Here is a 14308-nt window from a genome sequence, read left to right as displayed (position 1 = left end):
CCAACAGTTGTCAAAATCAACTTTTTAAGAACTTGAAATTAACCAAAGACTCACAACATTTGGGAGCATTTACTCAAGAAAAAGACTGAATACATTAAGAACAGTGAGCTTTGTGTTATTTTAACTTACCCTGTTCCCATCTTGATCTTTAAATTCATATGGAAATTAAAAGGACCCAGATAATGTAAACAGTCTTGAAAAAGACTATGATGTGGGAGAGCTCACATTTTCCAGTTTAAAAACTTACTAGAAAGCTATGGTAAGCAAGACGTGTAATACTGATGTAAAGACAGACCTGGAACTACGAAATAGAATTGAGAGTTCAAAAATAAACTCTTATATCTATGCTCAATTGATTTTAATCAAGGGTACCAAGAGAATTTAATGGACAAAAATTAACTCAAAATAGATCAAAAACCTAAATGTAAGAGCTAAAACTATAAAACTCTTAGAAGAAAACATAGGCATAAACCGTCATGACCTTAAATTAGATAATGGTTTCTTAGCTATTACACCAATAGACAATTGGACTTCATCAAAATTAAAAACTTATGTAATTTAGAGGACACACCATCAAGAAAGTGACAAGGCAACCAATAGAATGGGAACAAAAATAATTGCAAATCGTGTATCTATTAAGAATACATAGAATTTCTTATAACTCAAAAAGAGAAATAACCCAATTTTAAAATGCGCAATAGACTTATACATTTCTTCAAAGAAGATGACAAATGGCCAATAAGCACATGAAACAATGTTATACAGAATTAATCATTAAAGAAATGCAATCAAAAGCACAATTAGATACCACTTCACATCTACTAGGATGGCTCTAATTAAAAAGAAGATGGACAATAACAAGTGTCACTAAATGTGTAGAGTTATAGGAACTCTCATACATATGGACTAGTGGACATGTAAATGTGTTGCCACTTTAGAAAACAGTTTGGTAGCATCTCAAAAATGTAAATACAGAGTTACTGTATGATCTAACAATTCCACTCTTAGACATATACCTAAGAGAATGGAAACTTACGTCTGCATAAGAACTTTTACACAAATGGTTATAATAGAATTATTCATAATAGCCAAAAAGTGAAAACAACCCAAATGTCCATCAACTGATGAGTGGATAAATAAAAATAAAATCTGGCATAACCATAAAATGGAATATTATTTAGCCTCAAAAAAGAATGAAATTCTGATACATGCTACAACATGATGAACCTTGGGAGCATTGTGCTAAGTGAAAGAAGCCAGTAACAAAAGAGCACATCTATCTATCTATCTATCTATCTATCTATCTATCTATATATATATATATATAAGCCTAAGCAACTGAACAATTGAACAACTGGTCGACCAGTCGCTATGATGCGCACTGACCACCAGGGGGCAGATGCTCAACGCAGGAGCTACCCCCTGGTGGTCAGTGCACTCCCACAGCTGGAGCGCAGCTCAGTTGACTGACAGGCGCCAGATGCCGGGGCTCACGGCTGATGAGCACTGCTGCTGCTGCGGCAGTGTGAGCCTCTTGGTAGTGTGAGCCTCTCCCGATCAGGGCTGAGTGGGCGCGAGCCCACAGAAGGCTCAATGGGGCCGGAATGAGCAGGAGCAGCAGGCAGGAACAGCAGTTGGACTGCCAATTTTGGCCGATCCCCACAGGCCACGCTGAGGAACCCCACCAGTGCATGAATTCATGCACCGGGCCTCTAGTATTACATGATTCCATTCATATGAAATTTTCAGAATAGACAAATCCATATAGACAGAAAGTACATTCATGGTTTCCAGAGGCTAGAGGGAAGGAAAAATAAGGAATGACTAATAATGGATGTGGGATTTCCTTTTGGGATGATGAAAGATTCTAGAAATAGATAATGGTAATAGTTGCACAACTTTGTGACTGTGCTAGAAACTTGAGTTGTACTAAAAGGGTGAATTTTATTATATGTAAATTATGTCCAAGATTAACTTTCAGATATCATTCTCAATAGAATGGAATAAATGAAATATTTCACATACCAAGAAAACCTCATTAACTCACTCAGTGGTAAAATGATTCTTTAAAAAAAAATTTATTGTTGAAAGTATTACAGATGTCCCTTTTTACCCCCATTAGTCTCCTCCACATCACCCATGCTCCATCCTCCTTTCACCTTCACTACACTTTTGTCTGTGTCCATGGGTTATGCATATATGCATGTAAGTGGTTTGGTTAACCACTCTCCCCTTCCCACTCTTACCCCCTACCCCCTGCTTCCCCCTGAAATTCGTCAGTCTGTTCTATGCTTCTATGTCTCTGGATCTATTTTGCTCATCAGTTTATTTTGTTCCTTAGATTTCACATATGCATGAGAGCATGTGATACTTTATTTCTCTAATTGAAACAACTCCCCCAAAATGTTACTGATTAGTTCTAGAACAGCAATTTTATTAGTGACAGTCTAAGGTAAGGCACCATCCCTGATATCAATATCTCTCATTCTTTCTTCATTTTCTAAAACTTCTTTAAAACATACCATGTTCCTTCTGGTTCAATTCAGCTCTAACATGACCACAAAATATACTCTGACACGGAAGCTACAAGCAAGGGTAACAAAGAGTTTCAACTCAACTGCCAACTCAGATTGATTAGTTGAGTTTAGAGAGACCCTGAGGCTGTGTCCACACTGGGCAGAGAAGGAAATGTGATTAATAAAATCTGTCTTGAGCTTGGCAGTAGCAGTAGAGGTGCGCACCACTTGGGCTAGTCATTTTATCTAGGAAAAAGTGTTATTCTGCCGGTAGATGCAAAATCAGTTGGGCAGATAAATCTTTGGATGGATCATAATGCAGCTAGTAGGCACATTCACACAGCATGACCTAAAAATGAATTTGAGACCTGTAATTTACATGCAAAGTCCCAAAATTTGGAAATAGTCAACATTTGTGGCTGAGATGTCAAAAGCACTCAATAAATAGCACTAACTTTCTTATTGTATAATATCAAGGTATTTTAAATAACATGTTTTATACAGTGTTTGCTCTCAAAGGTTCTTAACATGAGAGCATTAGCATATCCTTATAATAAAATCTGATATAGTGAGAGAGAATGTCAAGAGAGTTTTTTTTATGTCATTCACTGAAAACTCAAGATAGTCACCAGAAGATGGACTCTGTAAGCCTGCTATAGCACACATTAACTTGAGCATTGCCTCCTGGTAGAACTGTCTCCTCCTTCCTTTACTTGCAATAGAAGCCTGCTCTTTCTTTGACAGGTAAGAGGTGTCTAGAAAATAGTTTGGCAGCTCCTCAAAAACGTAAATACAGAGTTACCGTATGAGCTAACAATTCCACTCTTAGACATATACCTATGAGTCCTGTTCCTCTGTCACATATGGTAAAACAATGGTTCTCAAATTGTGGTCCCAGACCAGCAGCATCTGCGTCACCTTCTCAGAAATGCAGTCTGTTAGAAATGCAGCATCACTGCACACCTGCACTCCAGCAGTGTGCCCAGCAATCTGTGTTTGTCCAGTGACTCTGGGCTCTAGCTTGAAAGCCGCTGCTGTGAGTTGTTCCCTTCTAGAATGGGAAAAGGCAGAAGGGAAGAGAACAAGAGAAGTTGGGGATGTGGGCCTCGGTTGGCAGCAAAGTTGGCATGTGATGTGAACCTCCAAGGACCTCTCCTATACCCCATGTACCAACTCCATATTTACTCAGTAAAGGTTTGAGGTGCTCCAAGGATCTCCCCTAATCCTCATCCCCACCCCACCCCACCACCAGACTGCTCAGAATCCCTTCTTTGGATTAGTAGGGGAGTGGGAAAGGAGGATGGCACTTCTACATTCCCTCATGTTAAAATGAAGCAGTATCATTCAAAAAAGGATTGGCATCAACACCCTGTAGCTAGTAAACACGTGTGAAGACACAGAACAGTACCTGGTTCCTAGTGACTGTTCACTGTATATAGGAGGTAATGGTGTTGGTGACGATTAGGGCAAGGGCCAAACTTCTCCACAGAGGGTGCCTGGGTTGGCATCTAGAAGTAGTTGCTATTTGCACCCAGTGGGTGGTTGTTACGTTAAGAAGACTGCCAGCTAGAGGTAGATCTTGATCTGGAAACCCTTCAGAGGCAAGTGAGGCTTCCTGAAGACAATGCCCTCACAGTGCTCCAACTGTGAGGATGGTCATTAGCTGAAGGGCTGCTGGCCTATTGGTCCTTGCCACAGAGACAAGGATCCTGGCTGGGATCAGCATTTTGGGCAACAAGCATTGTAGGAGGGACTGAAGAACATCAAGCGAAGCAATGAGACATTTCAGGGCCTTTGTAATAAGAGTTTAGTGTTATGAATCCCAAGGGGTGGAGTAGATGGTCACATGACAGCAGGCAGCAGTTTAGATGCTGACCACCAAATGTGGAACCTCTGAGTAAGCTTGGGAGTCTGCAGGCCAGAAAGGCAGTGGGTCCCTGAGACCCACAGGCAGATCAGATCACGGCTATAGGGAGCTGATGACCAGAGTTGGATTTGGAAGGTTCAAGTTAGGGTTCTTGGTTCCAGTCCTTTTTTTTTTTTTTTTTACCCCCCATGGAAATGCTGTTCAATATCCTGGTGTAGCCAGGAGAGCACCACTTGTCACTATTAGGAATATAGGGGGAGGAGGGAAGTGAGATGGAGAGTAGAAAGGGAAAGGTGAAGGGGGAGGAACGGGAAGAGGAAAAGGAAAGGAGAAGACAGAGAGAAGAGGAGACAGGGAAAAGGAAAAAGGAGGGAGTGAGGAAGGGGTAGAAGGGATGGAGGAGAAGGAAATAATGATCGCTAGTCCCAGAATGCCCACTGCTTTCCTTGCCGTGTCTTACATGTTTTACATGTGCTTCTCATTTGGTTATCAGAACTATGACACTGAGTAATGGAAAAGCCTAGAGACTCTTAAGGAGAGTCGTATTTCTAAAGAAAAATAGGTTACAATGAACTTTTTCTGCTCAGGCCCCAACACCTGAGGGAACCAAGTCCATTCAGTCTACGAAAACGATGCACGTTAAACGGAGTTGAATCATTAGGAACGAGGGGAAGCTATGGAAGAAGAAGGCTGAGTTTAAAATGGTCTTGGGTATTTTCCTTACTCGTGCTATTCCTCCTGATTCTGAAGCCCCTTTGCCTGGGTTCTCAAACTCATATGCATATGGGCACCAGGAAGATGAATGAAGTGTGTGAAGTGAGCCTGGTATAGGATGATTACAGGAAAAAGACACTTGGCCTAAATATCAGGAGGTAATAGGGAGTAGTAGGAATTACGACAAAATGGAGCCTATGTGTCACACTCTGTAGAGGCAGCACCACGCAGCTCCAGCCTGTTGCTGTCACGTGCCATGTGTAAGTGGGCACAGTGTTGCTGGACCTTCTAATTTTCACAAGAAGGCAGAGATCTGTGGACCAGGCAACATTCAGGGGGCTAAGGAAATGCACCTGAAGGCTATATCTGTCCTCAGATAGACTGGTCCACGGTTGTGTATTTTCCTGAGTTGGCAACAGAAGCTTGATCCCTTCCCTATGTTCCTTTCTCTTCTAGGCCATTACATTTATGTGGACACCTCCTTCGCCAAGCAGGGGGATAAAGCCCTGCTGCTAAGTTCTGACTTACAGGCTGAGGAATGGAGCTGCCTCCGGTTGGTCTACCAGATAGCCACGTCTTCAGGGTCTCCATCAGATCCCAGCCAGCTGAACCTCTACGTGAGATTTGAAGATGAAAGCTTTGATCGCTTGCTTTGGTCAGCTAATGAACCTTCGGACAGCTGGCTTATAGCCAGCCTGGATTTGCAAAACACTTCCAAGAAATTCAAGGCAGGTGGAATTGAGGAGGAAGGTGCAGGGCTTCTCCGTGGCTTCGTGCTATTCTGAGGTCTTCTGAAACTGCCACCATTGAACTTAGTTTTCTTCTGTGTCAGTATGTGATGTTTTATAGGAGATGCATCAGAGAAGAATGGTAGAAATGGAAATTAATGTTTTGTTTGTTCCTTAAAGGAGCTTCTTTCTAGATTTCTTTTCTATTTAAATGGGACTTCAGCCAAATATAAAGGAAGCTTAAACCAAGTTCTTTAATGGAAATTTGTCTTCTAATGGCCTTTAAGAGCACATTCTCATTTCTTATCATTTTGTTTCATTCTTCTAAGTTGAGTGTGGTATATGTTTATGTTTTCTTTCCCTAATGCTTTGTTTGCTATAAATTTTAAGCAAAGCATTAACCATCATAAAAGGAAAACTGAAAATACTTTGAAAGAGGAAAACTACTTAAAGGACATGTTCTGATTCCTTCTTAAAAATGTAAGTTATTCCATCAGAACAACTTGGAAAAGAGAAGTAAGTAGAAAATGTAAGATAAAGTTGGATGTGCATTGAAGTAGGGAAGGAGGATGGGATCTTGATTCACTTAGCCATAAAGTGTTCTGTTTGGTGAGAATATGTCATGGAGGATGCAAAGGAAGCTTCATGAAAATGCCCTCCATTTCTAATCCCCTTTTCAATGTCCTGTCCCTTCCACTTCTTCAAAGAGGTTTGAAATACTATGCTCTCCTCTACTCTCTGTCTGCTGGTGCCTCTCCATCGGGCAATAGGGCGGTCGAGGGAAGGAGTATTGAAGTTCTCAGTTCCCTATTTCACAACATCTTCCTAACAGTATATCAGACCCTAAATCTACCAACATAGTTGCAAAATATTGGCTAAAATCACCTAAGGAAAAGCAAATGTGAACCCATAACAGTGCTTAAAATCAGCCTCATAAATTGCCATGCTTTGTCTGTTCTTTGTGTGAAATTTTCAAGTTTTTCAGCAATAGAGAAATGACAAGTTCATTGATTTGAGCCTCCTCTATCTCATGCAGAGATCTCCCATCACTAAGCAGGTTATGCTTCCGACCTCCTTCTCCAGGGTCTTTTCTCCTCTGAATGACTCCCCTGGTCATTCTCAGAATGGAGTTCCCCGGAGACGTAAGCTCTCCTTTCCATCTACAGCCAGTTGGTGTAACCACAAGCACTGGCATGGGAAAACAGTGGGAGACAGCCAACTCTGAGGTTTTATTGGACATCTTGCTCCCCTCAAAGTTCTGAGTATATATGTACACATACACACACACGCACACACACACACACACACACACACACACACACACATACAGTTTTAATAAAGTCCATCATGAAATTGGTATCCAATATCAATTAGCTGAGACAAGCAATCTCATTTTGCCATGAATTGCTGAAAGCTTTCGACTAATAGCTGAAATACTGACCCAAGGGAACATGGCATTTTGAAGTCTAACTCCCTTTCCCCGTATGTTGTGCAGATTTTAATAGAAGGTGTGCTGGGACTGGGCAGCACAGCCAGCATTGCACTCTTTGAAATCAAGATGACAACTGGCTACTGTATTGGTAAGTGGGTTTCATTTTCATTGTATCAGAACGTGGATCTTTTCTAAAATCCCCTCTTGCCAGAGGGAATTGGATCCATCCTAAAGGCACTGAATTATGCATAGTAGTTAAAATTCTTTGCTAGTTCACTAGAATGGTCTATTTTGTTTCTCTGTCTTGAGCATGGGACAGCTCATTAGAGTTTGCCTGGACTGGCTGGATTAATGAAAGACAAGGAGATGCAGCAAATGTAACCTGAGTTGCTGCCTTAACCTCAACACGTTCTAAGAAAAATAATTTCCAGTTTGCTGCGAACTCAGCTTTTGTTGCATTTGCCAGAAAAGCAGGCATCGTATTACCTCCTTTCCTCACTTTACTCGGTTGCTCTTCCTGCACCCCATTGCCTGTCTTTATAATCACAATTGTCCCTTTGATTCCGCTTGAGCTGGGTTGGCTAGGTGCCTCTTATGTGCCAGTTCTGAGAGGGTGTAAAGAGAAGACATAGTCCATGTCCTGTGGTCGCCCACCTTCTACTTGCCTGCCCCTGAAGCTATTGCTACATTCGATAAGTACTGCCGGAGAAAGGCAAGCTGTGCTGCAGAGGTGCAGGGCGGAGGAGAGGAAATCTGAGAGGACTGAATTCAGTAGAGATGCATTTGAGCTGGGGTTTCAAGAAGAAGTGGAACTTAGTCAAGTAAAGGTGCTGGATAGGAAGACTCCAGTAGGAGAAAGCACAGGGCCTGCTCGGGCAGAGGCAGGAAACGAAGTAGGGCGTTTGAAGCGAGAATCAGGACTGCTAAGGGAGTTTGTTACGGAAGAGTCTGGATCCAGGCTGTGGAGTTTGGATTAATGAATTACGTGGTTGGGAGGTGCTAAATCTCAGTCTGCAGGGGAGGAGTCTCCAACTGTGGTTTGCAGATGATGACTCTGGCTGCCACATGGAAAATTGAGTTAGAAGCAAGGAAAATACAGAAGTAGGAAAACCCCTAAAAGTGATTGTGACATTACGGGGGCGGGAGGGGGGGGCATAACGAGGGTCTCAAATTGGGGTTGACAATGGAACAGGAAAACAATGGTAGATTTGAGCGATTTTTCAGCACTGACAATACTTGGAGGTTGATTGGCTGTGGAGAGGAAGAGAAAGGAAACTCAAAACCCATTTTGAACACAAAAGAGACTTTGCTAATTCTCTGAATCTTACTTCTCTTTTGACTTTCCAATGATGATGCTAATGCAAGTAAAGAAAACAAACTGAGAATGTTACCATTATCTGAAGACAGTACGTTTAGACCCAAGCTCCCTTCCTTGGACCTCCCTGTAGCTCTCATCTGGTGGCTGCATGGGTCTTAGACAGCCAGCTGGCTCCTCAGACACTCCTGGCGGAGCACCGCCTGCTGAGCCCCACAGCCTCTGTTTTATCACCTGTAAAATGGGGATAAAATGCTTCTCTCAGGATTATTGTGAGGACTAATGAGATCATGGATATGAAGGTGATTTGTGTTGGTGCTGGACACTCAAAAAATGTTCATTTACGTTCTTCAAGTCACTTGATGGCTTGTACTTTGTTTAAAACACAAAAGGAGAGCCAGTACTTTGATCTTGTTAAACTTATGCACACACTCTCACCTCTTGTTTCTTTTTATGCCCTCTCTTTGCTTCTCACAGTTCCTCATCTGGAAAATGAGGTTAATAATAGTGTCTACCTCATGGGCTTGTTTTGGGGATTCAATAAGTCAACTCATATAAAGTGCTTAGAAAAATGCCTGGCACATTGAGGAATATTTTGCTTTTTATTTTACTCTGCGTCAGTCTTTGGCACTGAATGTTGAGTGTTGGTTAGCAGATGCTGCAGTGGAAATGTTGCTAATGAAAATCTTAAATTTTTTCGTGCCTGCATATGTAAAAACACATTGATAACTATATCAGTCAAGGTCATGGCAGGAAAGTGGAAACAGACAGTATATTCAACCTGAGTAATTTGAGGAAAGTTCAGCAAGGAACTACAGAAGTATGAGTGGGTAAAGGAAACCAGCAAGGGAGGGTGCGGTAATCCAAGACCAGTAACAATGATGACTCAGGAGCTGTTACCAGCTTTAGATCTGAAGGGCTAGCAGCACCGGAAACAGTAGCTCTGTGGTGAGACCTGCTTGAGAAGAGCAGATCCTCCAGTAGAGGCCACAACCAACCCACGGAGGCCTGGCAGGCAGGGAGGGCACTGGAGAAATAAACAGTCCCAACCTCATTCTCCTCCTACCTTCCATTGGTTGAATCCAACAGGAAGCCAGAAGGCAGGGGATCCCATGGATACAATCCATACAAATCAACCTCTGGAGGCCGGAATAGAGTGCAAAAAAAGGGTGTGGATCTGAAGGAACCAATAGGAGGTGACCAGCACAATCACACTTCATATTTTTAATTGATGATTAGTGGAGTCAGTGGAAGCACTGGCTTGTGAGTTTCTTGTTCTTACTAAAGGAGTCTGTTGACTGGCAACAATGCAAACATGTCAGTGCCACTAAGAGGGGGGAGAGGGTCTCTTTATCTTGTGTCTCTTCTCAGTAGCTTCAGAAGGACACAAAGCCTCGGATATGCCTGTCCTGCCTGTTTTATCTGACTAGGTTCTTGTTTACAAAAAAAGAAGAGGATTTTAGCATTAGGAAAGATGCCCCTGAGCTCTGGGTATTTTGTCCACCATCATGAGAGAAGTAAATAGAAGATTGGGCTACCAGGTGCAAGAAAAAGTAGACAATAAAATTTCTGGAGCTAAGAGCATAGCCCTAAACAGTGCTTTGAAACAGGATGGCTGATATAAATGTCTGGCTTGTACCAAGCCCTAGCCAGGAGTGTGGCACTGTGCTGGGAGCTGTCCCACCTACAACAGCCCAATAAGGTGGGAACGCTGCTCCCCTTTCACATATGAAGAAACGTTGGCTAAGGGGGCAGTGAGTCACTTTGCATGCAAGAAGGTTAGTAAGTGGAAGAACCACAGTCCAAAGGGGCAATGATAAATGGCAGTCACAATTCATTACAGGATCTCTCTTCTTGACTGGTATTGTCCAGGGATCCTGATACAAAATTCCAGTAGACAAAGGGAGTGGGAAACATACTTTGATATCTAAGAGAAAAGTTTGCAGTACATCTCCATGAGGCATGTTTTTATTTCTCTTCTGCCAGAATGTGATTTTGAAGAAAATCATCTCTGTGGCTTTGTGAACCGCTGGAACCCCAACGTGAACTGGTTTGTTGGAGGAGGCACTAGTCGGAATTCCCACTCCGTTCTTCCCCAGGATCACACATTCAAGAATGAGCTGGGTGAGCTGGGGACATGGACTCCTTTCCCCATGATAACTTTCTGCCATCTCTTCCCACCCCCTGTATTGACCTAACTGTGGCTCTGTCAACAGAGGAGAGAGGAGAGAGGAAGGTGAGTAGGGTCCAGGAAACCTGGTAGAATAGTAGGGAAGCACAAGCTGTACGATAAAGACAAACTGCAGACATGAGAACTGTAGCTAAGAGGAAGGCCACCCAGTTAAAGGCTTTTCTTCACCTATGACCTGGTCTTGCTATTTTCACATTTCCATACATATTATGCTTTACGTTCTTATCTATTTGTTTGTTCCGTACTTCTTATTTCTAAAGACCATGTTGGAATAATCATAGGTGACTTTTCACTAAAAATAGATCGAGTAATGGGAGCAAGTCCTTAAGAACATTTCCAGTGGCAGTGAGATGAGCTAAGACCCATGATTAATCCTGAATGTGGTGTGCAGCAGGGCCCCCTAGTGGCCACGTTGACTGGTTCTCTGTAGGGAAAATTCGACCTTGAAGAGAAAGCTTCCACTGAAGGGAGTCAAGGTCAAGGTAGAACAATAGAACAGAAAAATGCCCCGGAAACTATTTATTTAGCTATATCTAGGATCACTTACATAAGGAGTTAAGATTAGAAAGAGACAAAATATTTTCACTTCCTTCTTTAATAGTAAGGCAAGTTTAGCACTTTTGGAAATGACAAAAGATTGGGGTTTCCATGTGTATCTGTAAATTGGCCCTGAAGATCCACAGCCCAGCTCCACTATGGCCATTGTAGGAACCACACTACTAGTATAAATGAGTGTTATGTGTAGAGTGAATAACTAGTTGTGAAACATTAATCCATGAATCTGCATGAGTATTTTAAAAGACAATTGAATTCAAAACAAGAAAATGCCACTGCCTCTTGACATCTTTGTTTAAATGAATAAAGCAACTAGCAATCTCTTGGAGTTTCAGAAAGAAACTTTTTCTTAATTTATGGGAGTATGCTAATTTTGAGGTTGTTTTCTGCCATATTTAGAATCTAGTACAAGGAATACAAAGAATCTTGAAGGACTGATGTTTTAAAATTGCAATAATTCTTGGTGTCCTTATCTCAGAGGTATGAACTTAAGTATGGGGAAGTGTTCAAGAACTTTTTCCAATCACTTAAAAATTAGTTCCAAGGTCAGATCATCTGGGTACCAATGTCATGATCTAATGATTATTTATTCAATGCATCATTTTTGAGGACTGCTGTCTGGGGAGCACACATATTTTTTGGGAGAGGCAACAGACCAGTAGACTAGTGTCAAATCACTTATTTGACTATGTTACCTGAATGTAATCCATCCTTTGAAGGCTACAGCACCCCTGGTCCTCGCTCACTCTCACTTGTGACCACAGACATTTTGACCATATTTGTGTCAACAGGGATAGAGGAGGAAGACGAGGCTAGGAGCCGTGACGCCTGTACTCCAGACCAGTTACCAGAGTGCTGCCTTACTCCGGGCATTACTGTTTTTCTGTTACCCTTCACTTCTCAGAGGCTTCATTGGCCTGTCTGCAAATGAGAAATTTGAATTCCATGATCTCGAAGATGTCTTTGAGGTCTAACAGTTTACTGTTCTCTCTTTACCTAATGCTATCCATCAAAATCTCCAAATTCATCATCCCCTGAGATCCATCTTAAAATGTTTTGGGTCCCTCCTGAATACTTATAAGCACACTGTATTTGACCTTAGAAAAAAGAAAAAAAAAAGAAAAAGAAAAAAGGAGGTTGAAGGGGCCTAAGGACTAAGAAAATAGGATCTGTCTTTTCTACTATCTAAACCAGAGATTTTTAAATAGTTATATCTAGAGATAAACATAATGATGTGGTCATCCCTGAGGAGACTAAGACTTGGTGGAAGGACACTGTCATCCCTGCCATAGGCACACGCCTCTCTCTCTTCTCTCCCATCCCATTTTTCCCTTTCCATTTTCTTATCTTTCATCTTTTTTCTTAGCTATCCTAAAACCCCTTCCCAAGACAGGCAACTGTGCCTACTATCATTGCTTAGTCCCCCAATGTCAATACAAAGGCCTAAAAAAATAGCTGACCCTGGGCCTGAAGGGAAGAAATCTATGGAGAACTTTTACCTCCCTTCAGCAATCCACCGGATTATATAGTCAGTCCAATTAGAGCCTGAACATCAGAATGAGGCTTCTTCATTCATCACTCATTCATTCACTTATTCAGTCATTCAGTTATTCAACAAACAAACACATAATAAGCACTTTTTATGTGTCAGGCATTCTTGCATACCCTGGTAATGAATTCGAGATCATGGAATTCAAATTTCCTCAAAAAGATCACAGGAAACAACTTTCCAAAATGCTGTTTCCTATACCAGTGATTGAGAAGAAGAATCTTTATATGAGGGAAGAAGGGCTATATATGGTCAAATAAACTGGGAGCTAAAGAAAAATAATCAGTTTTCTTTATGTTAGGACTTCTTAGAGCTTTAATATGGTTCTGTATTAATATATATTATAGCATTTCTCATATTATTCAAATACAAAAATTCCATGTAAACATGCAGTGATTCATGACTAACAGAGGTACAAAACAAGTGATAAGTGGCCAGAAAAGTGTGAAAGGCCGCCTTGAATTTGGGGTTCAGGGAAGGTTTTCTAAACGAAGTGGTTTCAGAACTAGAATTTGCCAGATGAATAGAAAATAAGTGCAACATATGCAGAGGTGTGTAGGTGTGAGAGTGGAGGGTGTATTAGATGGTCGGAGAGTATTTGAGAATGCTGGGATGTATGATGATGGCACAGTAGTCCCTAGCTCCAAGATTATGTTCCTGCTAATGTTAAGTAAGACGCCTGGATGCCTACATTCCACATACTTCTTCCAGCTCTTTTATGCTATTTCACTTCAGTTTCTCTTCAGCTTTTGGACTAATGTTTTGCCCAAACATTAGCCAAACTGCCCTCTCATTCCCACCCAATGCACACACATATGTGTGCACACACACACACACACACTCTCTCATACTCATTCACACTCCTTGCACCTGGACTCCTAGGTAAGACTTTCCCCTATATGTGATGGAGCTAAAAAAGATGAGTTCTATAGATTTTTAAATATTTTATTTGAAAAACACTCTGCCCCTGTGACTCAAAGGTTTGACCACAATCACTCTTGAAAACAAAAAACCCTCCAATGCTTTGCATAAGAGAGAGGTTGCCTTCCTTATTGCATTTACCTTCTACTGGGTTTATTGATTTCCCCTGATCTCTATCTATTTGGGTGGCAAAGTAAAGATTAAATGGTTCAGATCTGCCCGAGGCAGCAGATTTTGCAGTAGATAAATTCACCTCCTGTTCATTTGTATACTGGAAGCAGTTTTTACCTTTGCTTTCAGGTGAAAACTGGAGAGGCTAACAGCAAGGGGCCAGGGAAGCTGTGTGCCGGCTGGCTCAGAAACTTTAGTGCTTCAGGGGGGTTGAAGGACATCTTCCCAGGAGGATTCTGACCTTTATGTTGTAGAAAAGGGAACAGTGAATGTAATATCTGAAAAATATGATGTGGATATGAATTTTCCTATATTCGGCTGTGTGTTTATAACAGTGAGTCAGATTTTT

At 41.6% G+C, this 14308-nt stretch overlaps 1 protein-coding gene across 2 annotated transcripts in view; it reads left to right on the top strand.

The window, feature by feature from the left end:
* MAMDC2 (MAM domain containing 2) overlaps window positions 1-14308 on the top strand; it is a 130706-nt gene that overhangs the window by 61472 nt on the left and 54926 nt on the right. For both annotated transcript variants that reach the window (XR_013814506.1, XM_079790313.1), the window contains exons 3-5: window positions 5554-5825; window positions 7321-7405; window positions 10559-10696. Coding sequence is in view for 1 of the 2 variants with exons in the window: in XM_079790313.1 (XP_079646439.1) it covers window positions 5554-5825; window positions 7321-7405; window positions 10559-10696 (495 nt within the window). In the remaining variant the exon portion in view is untranslated. The remainder of the gene's footprint in view (window positions 1-5553; window positions 5826-7320; window positions 7406-10558; window positions 10697-14308) is intronic.

Source organism: Cnephaeus nilssonii (genome assembly GCF_951640355.1).
Source record: "Cnephaeus nilssonii genome assembly, chromosome: 14".
Classification (NCBI taxonomy): Eukaryota; Metazoa; Chordata; class Mammalia; order Chiroptera; family Vespertilionidae; genus Cnephaeus; species Cnephaeus nilssonii.
This window is presented reverse-complemented; position numbering and strand designations above follow the sequence as displayed.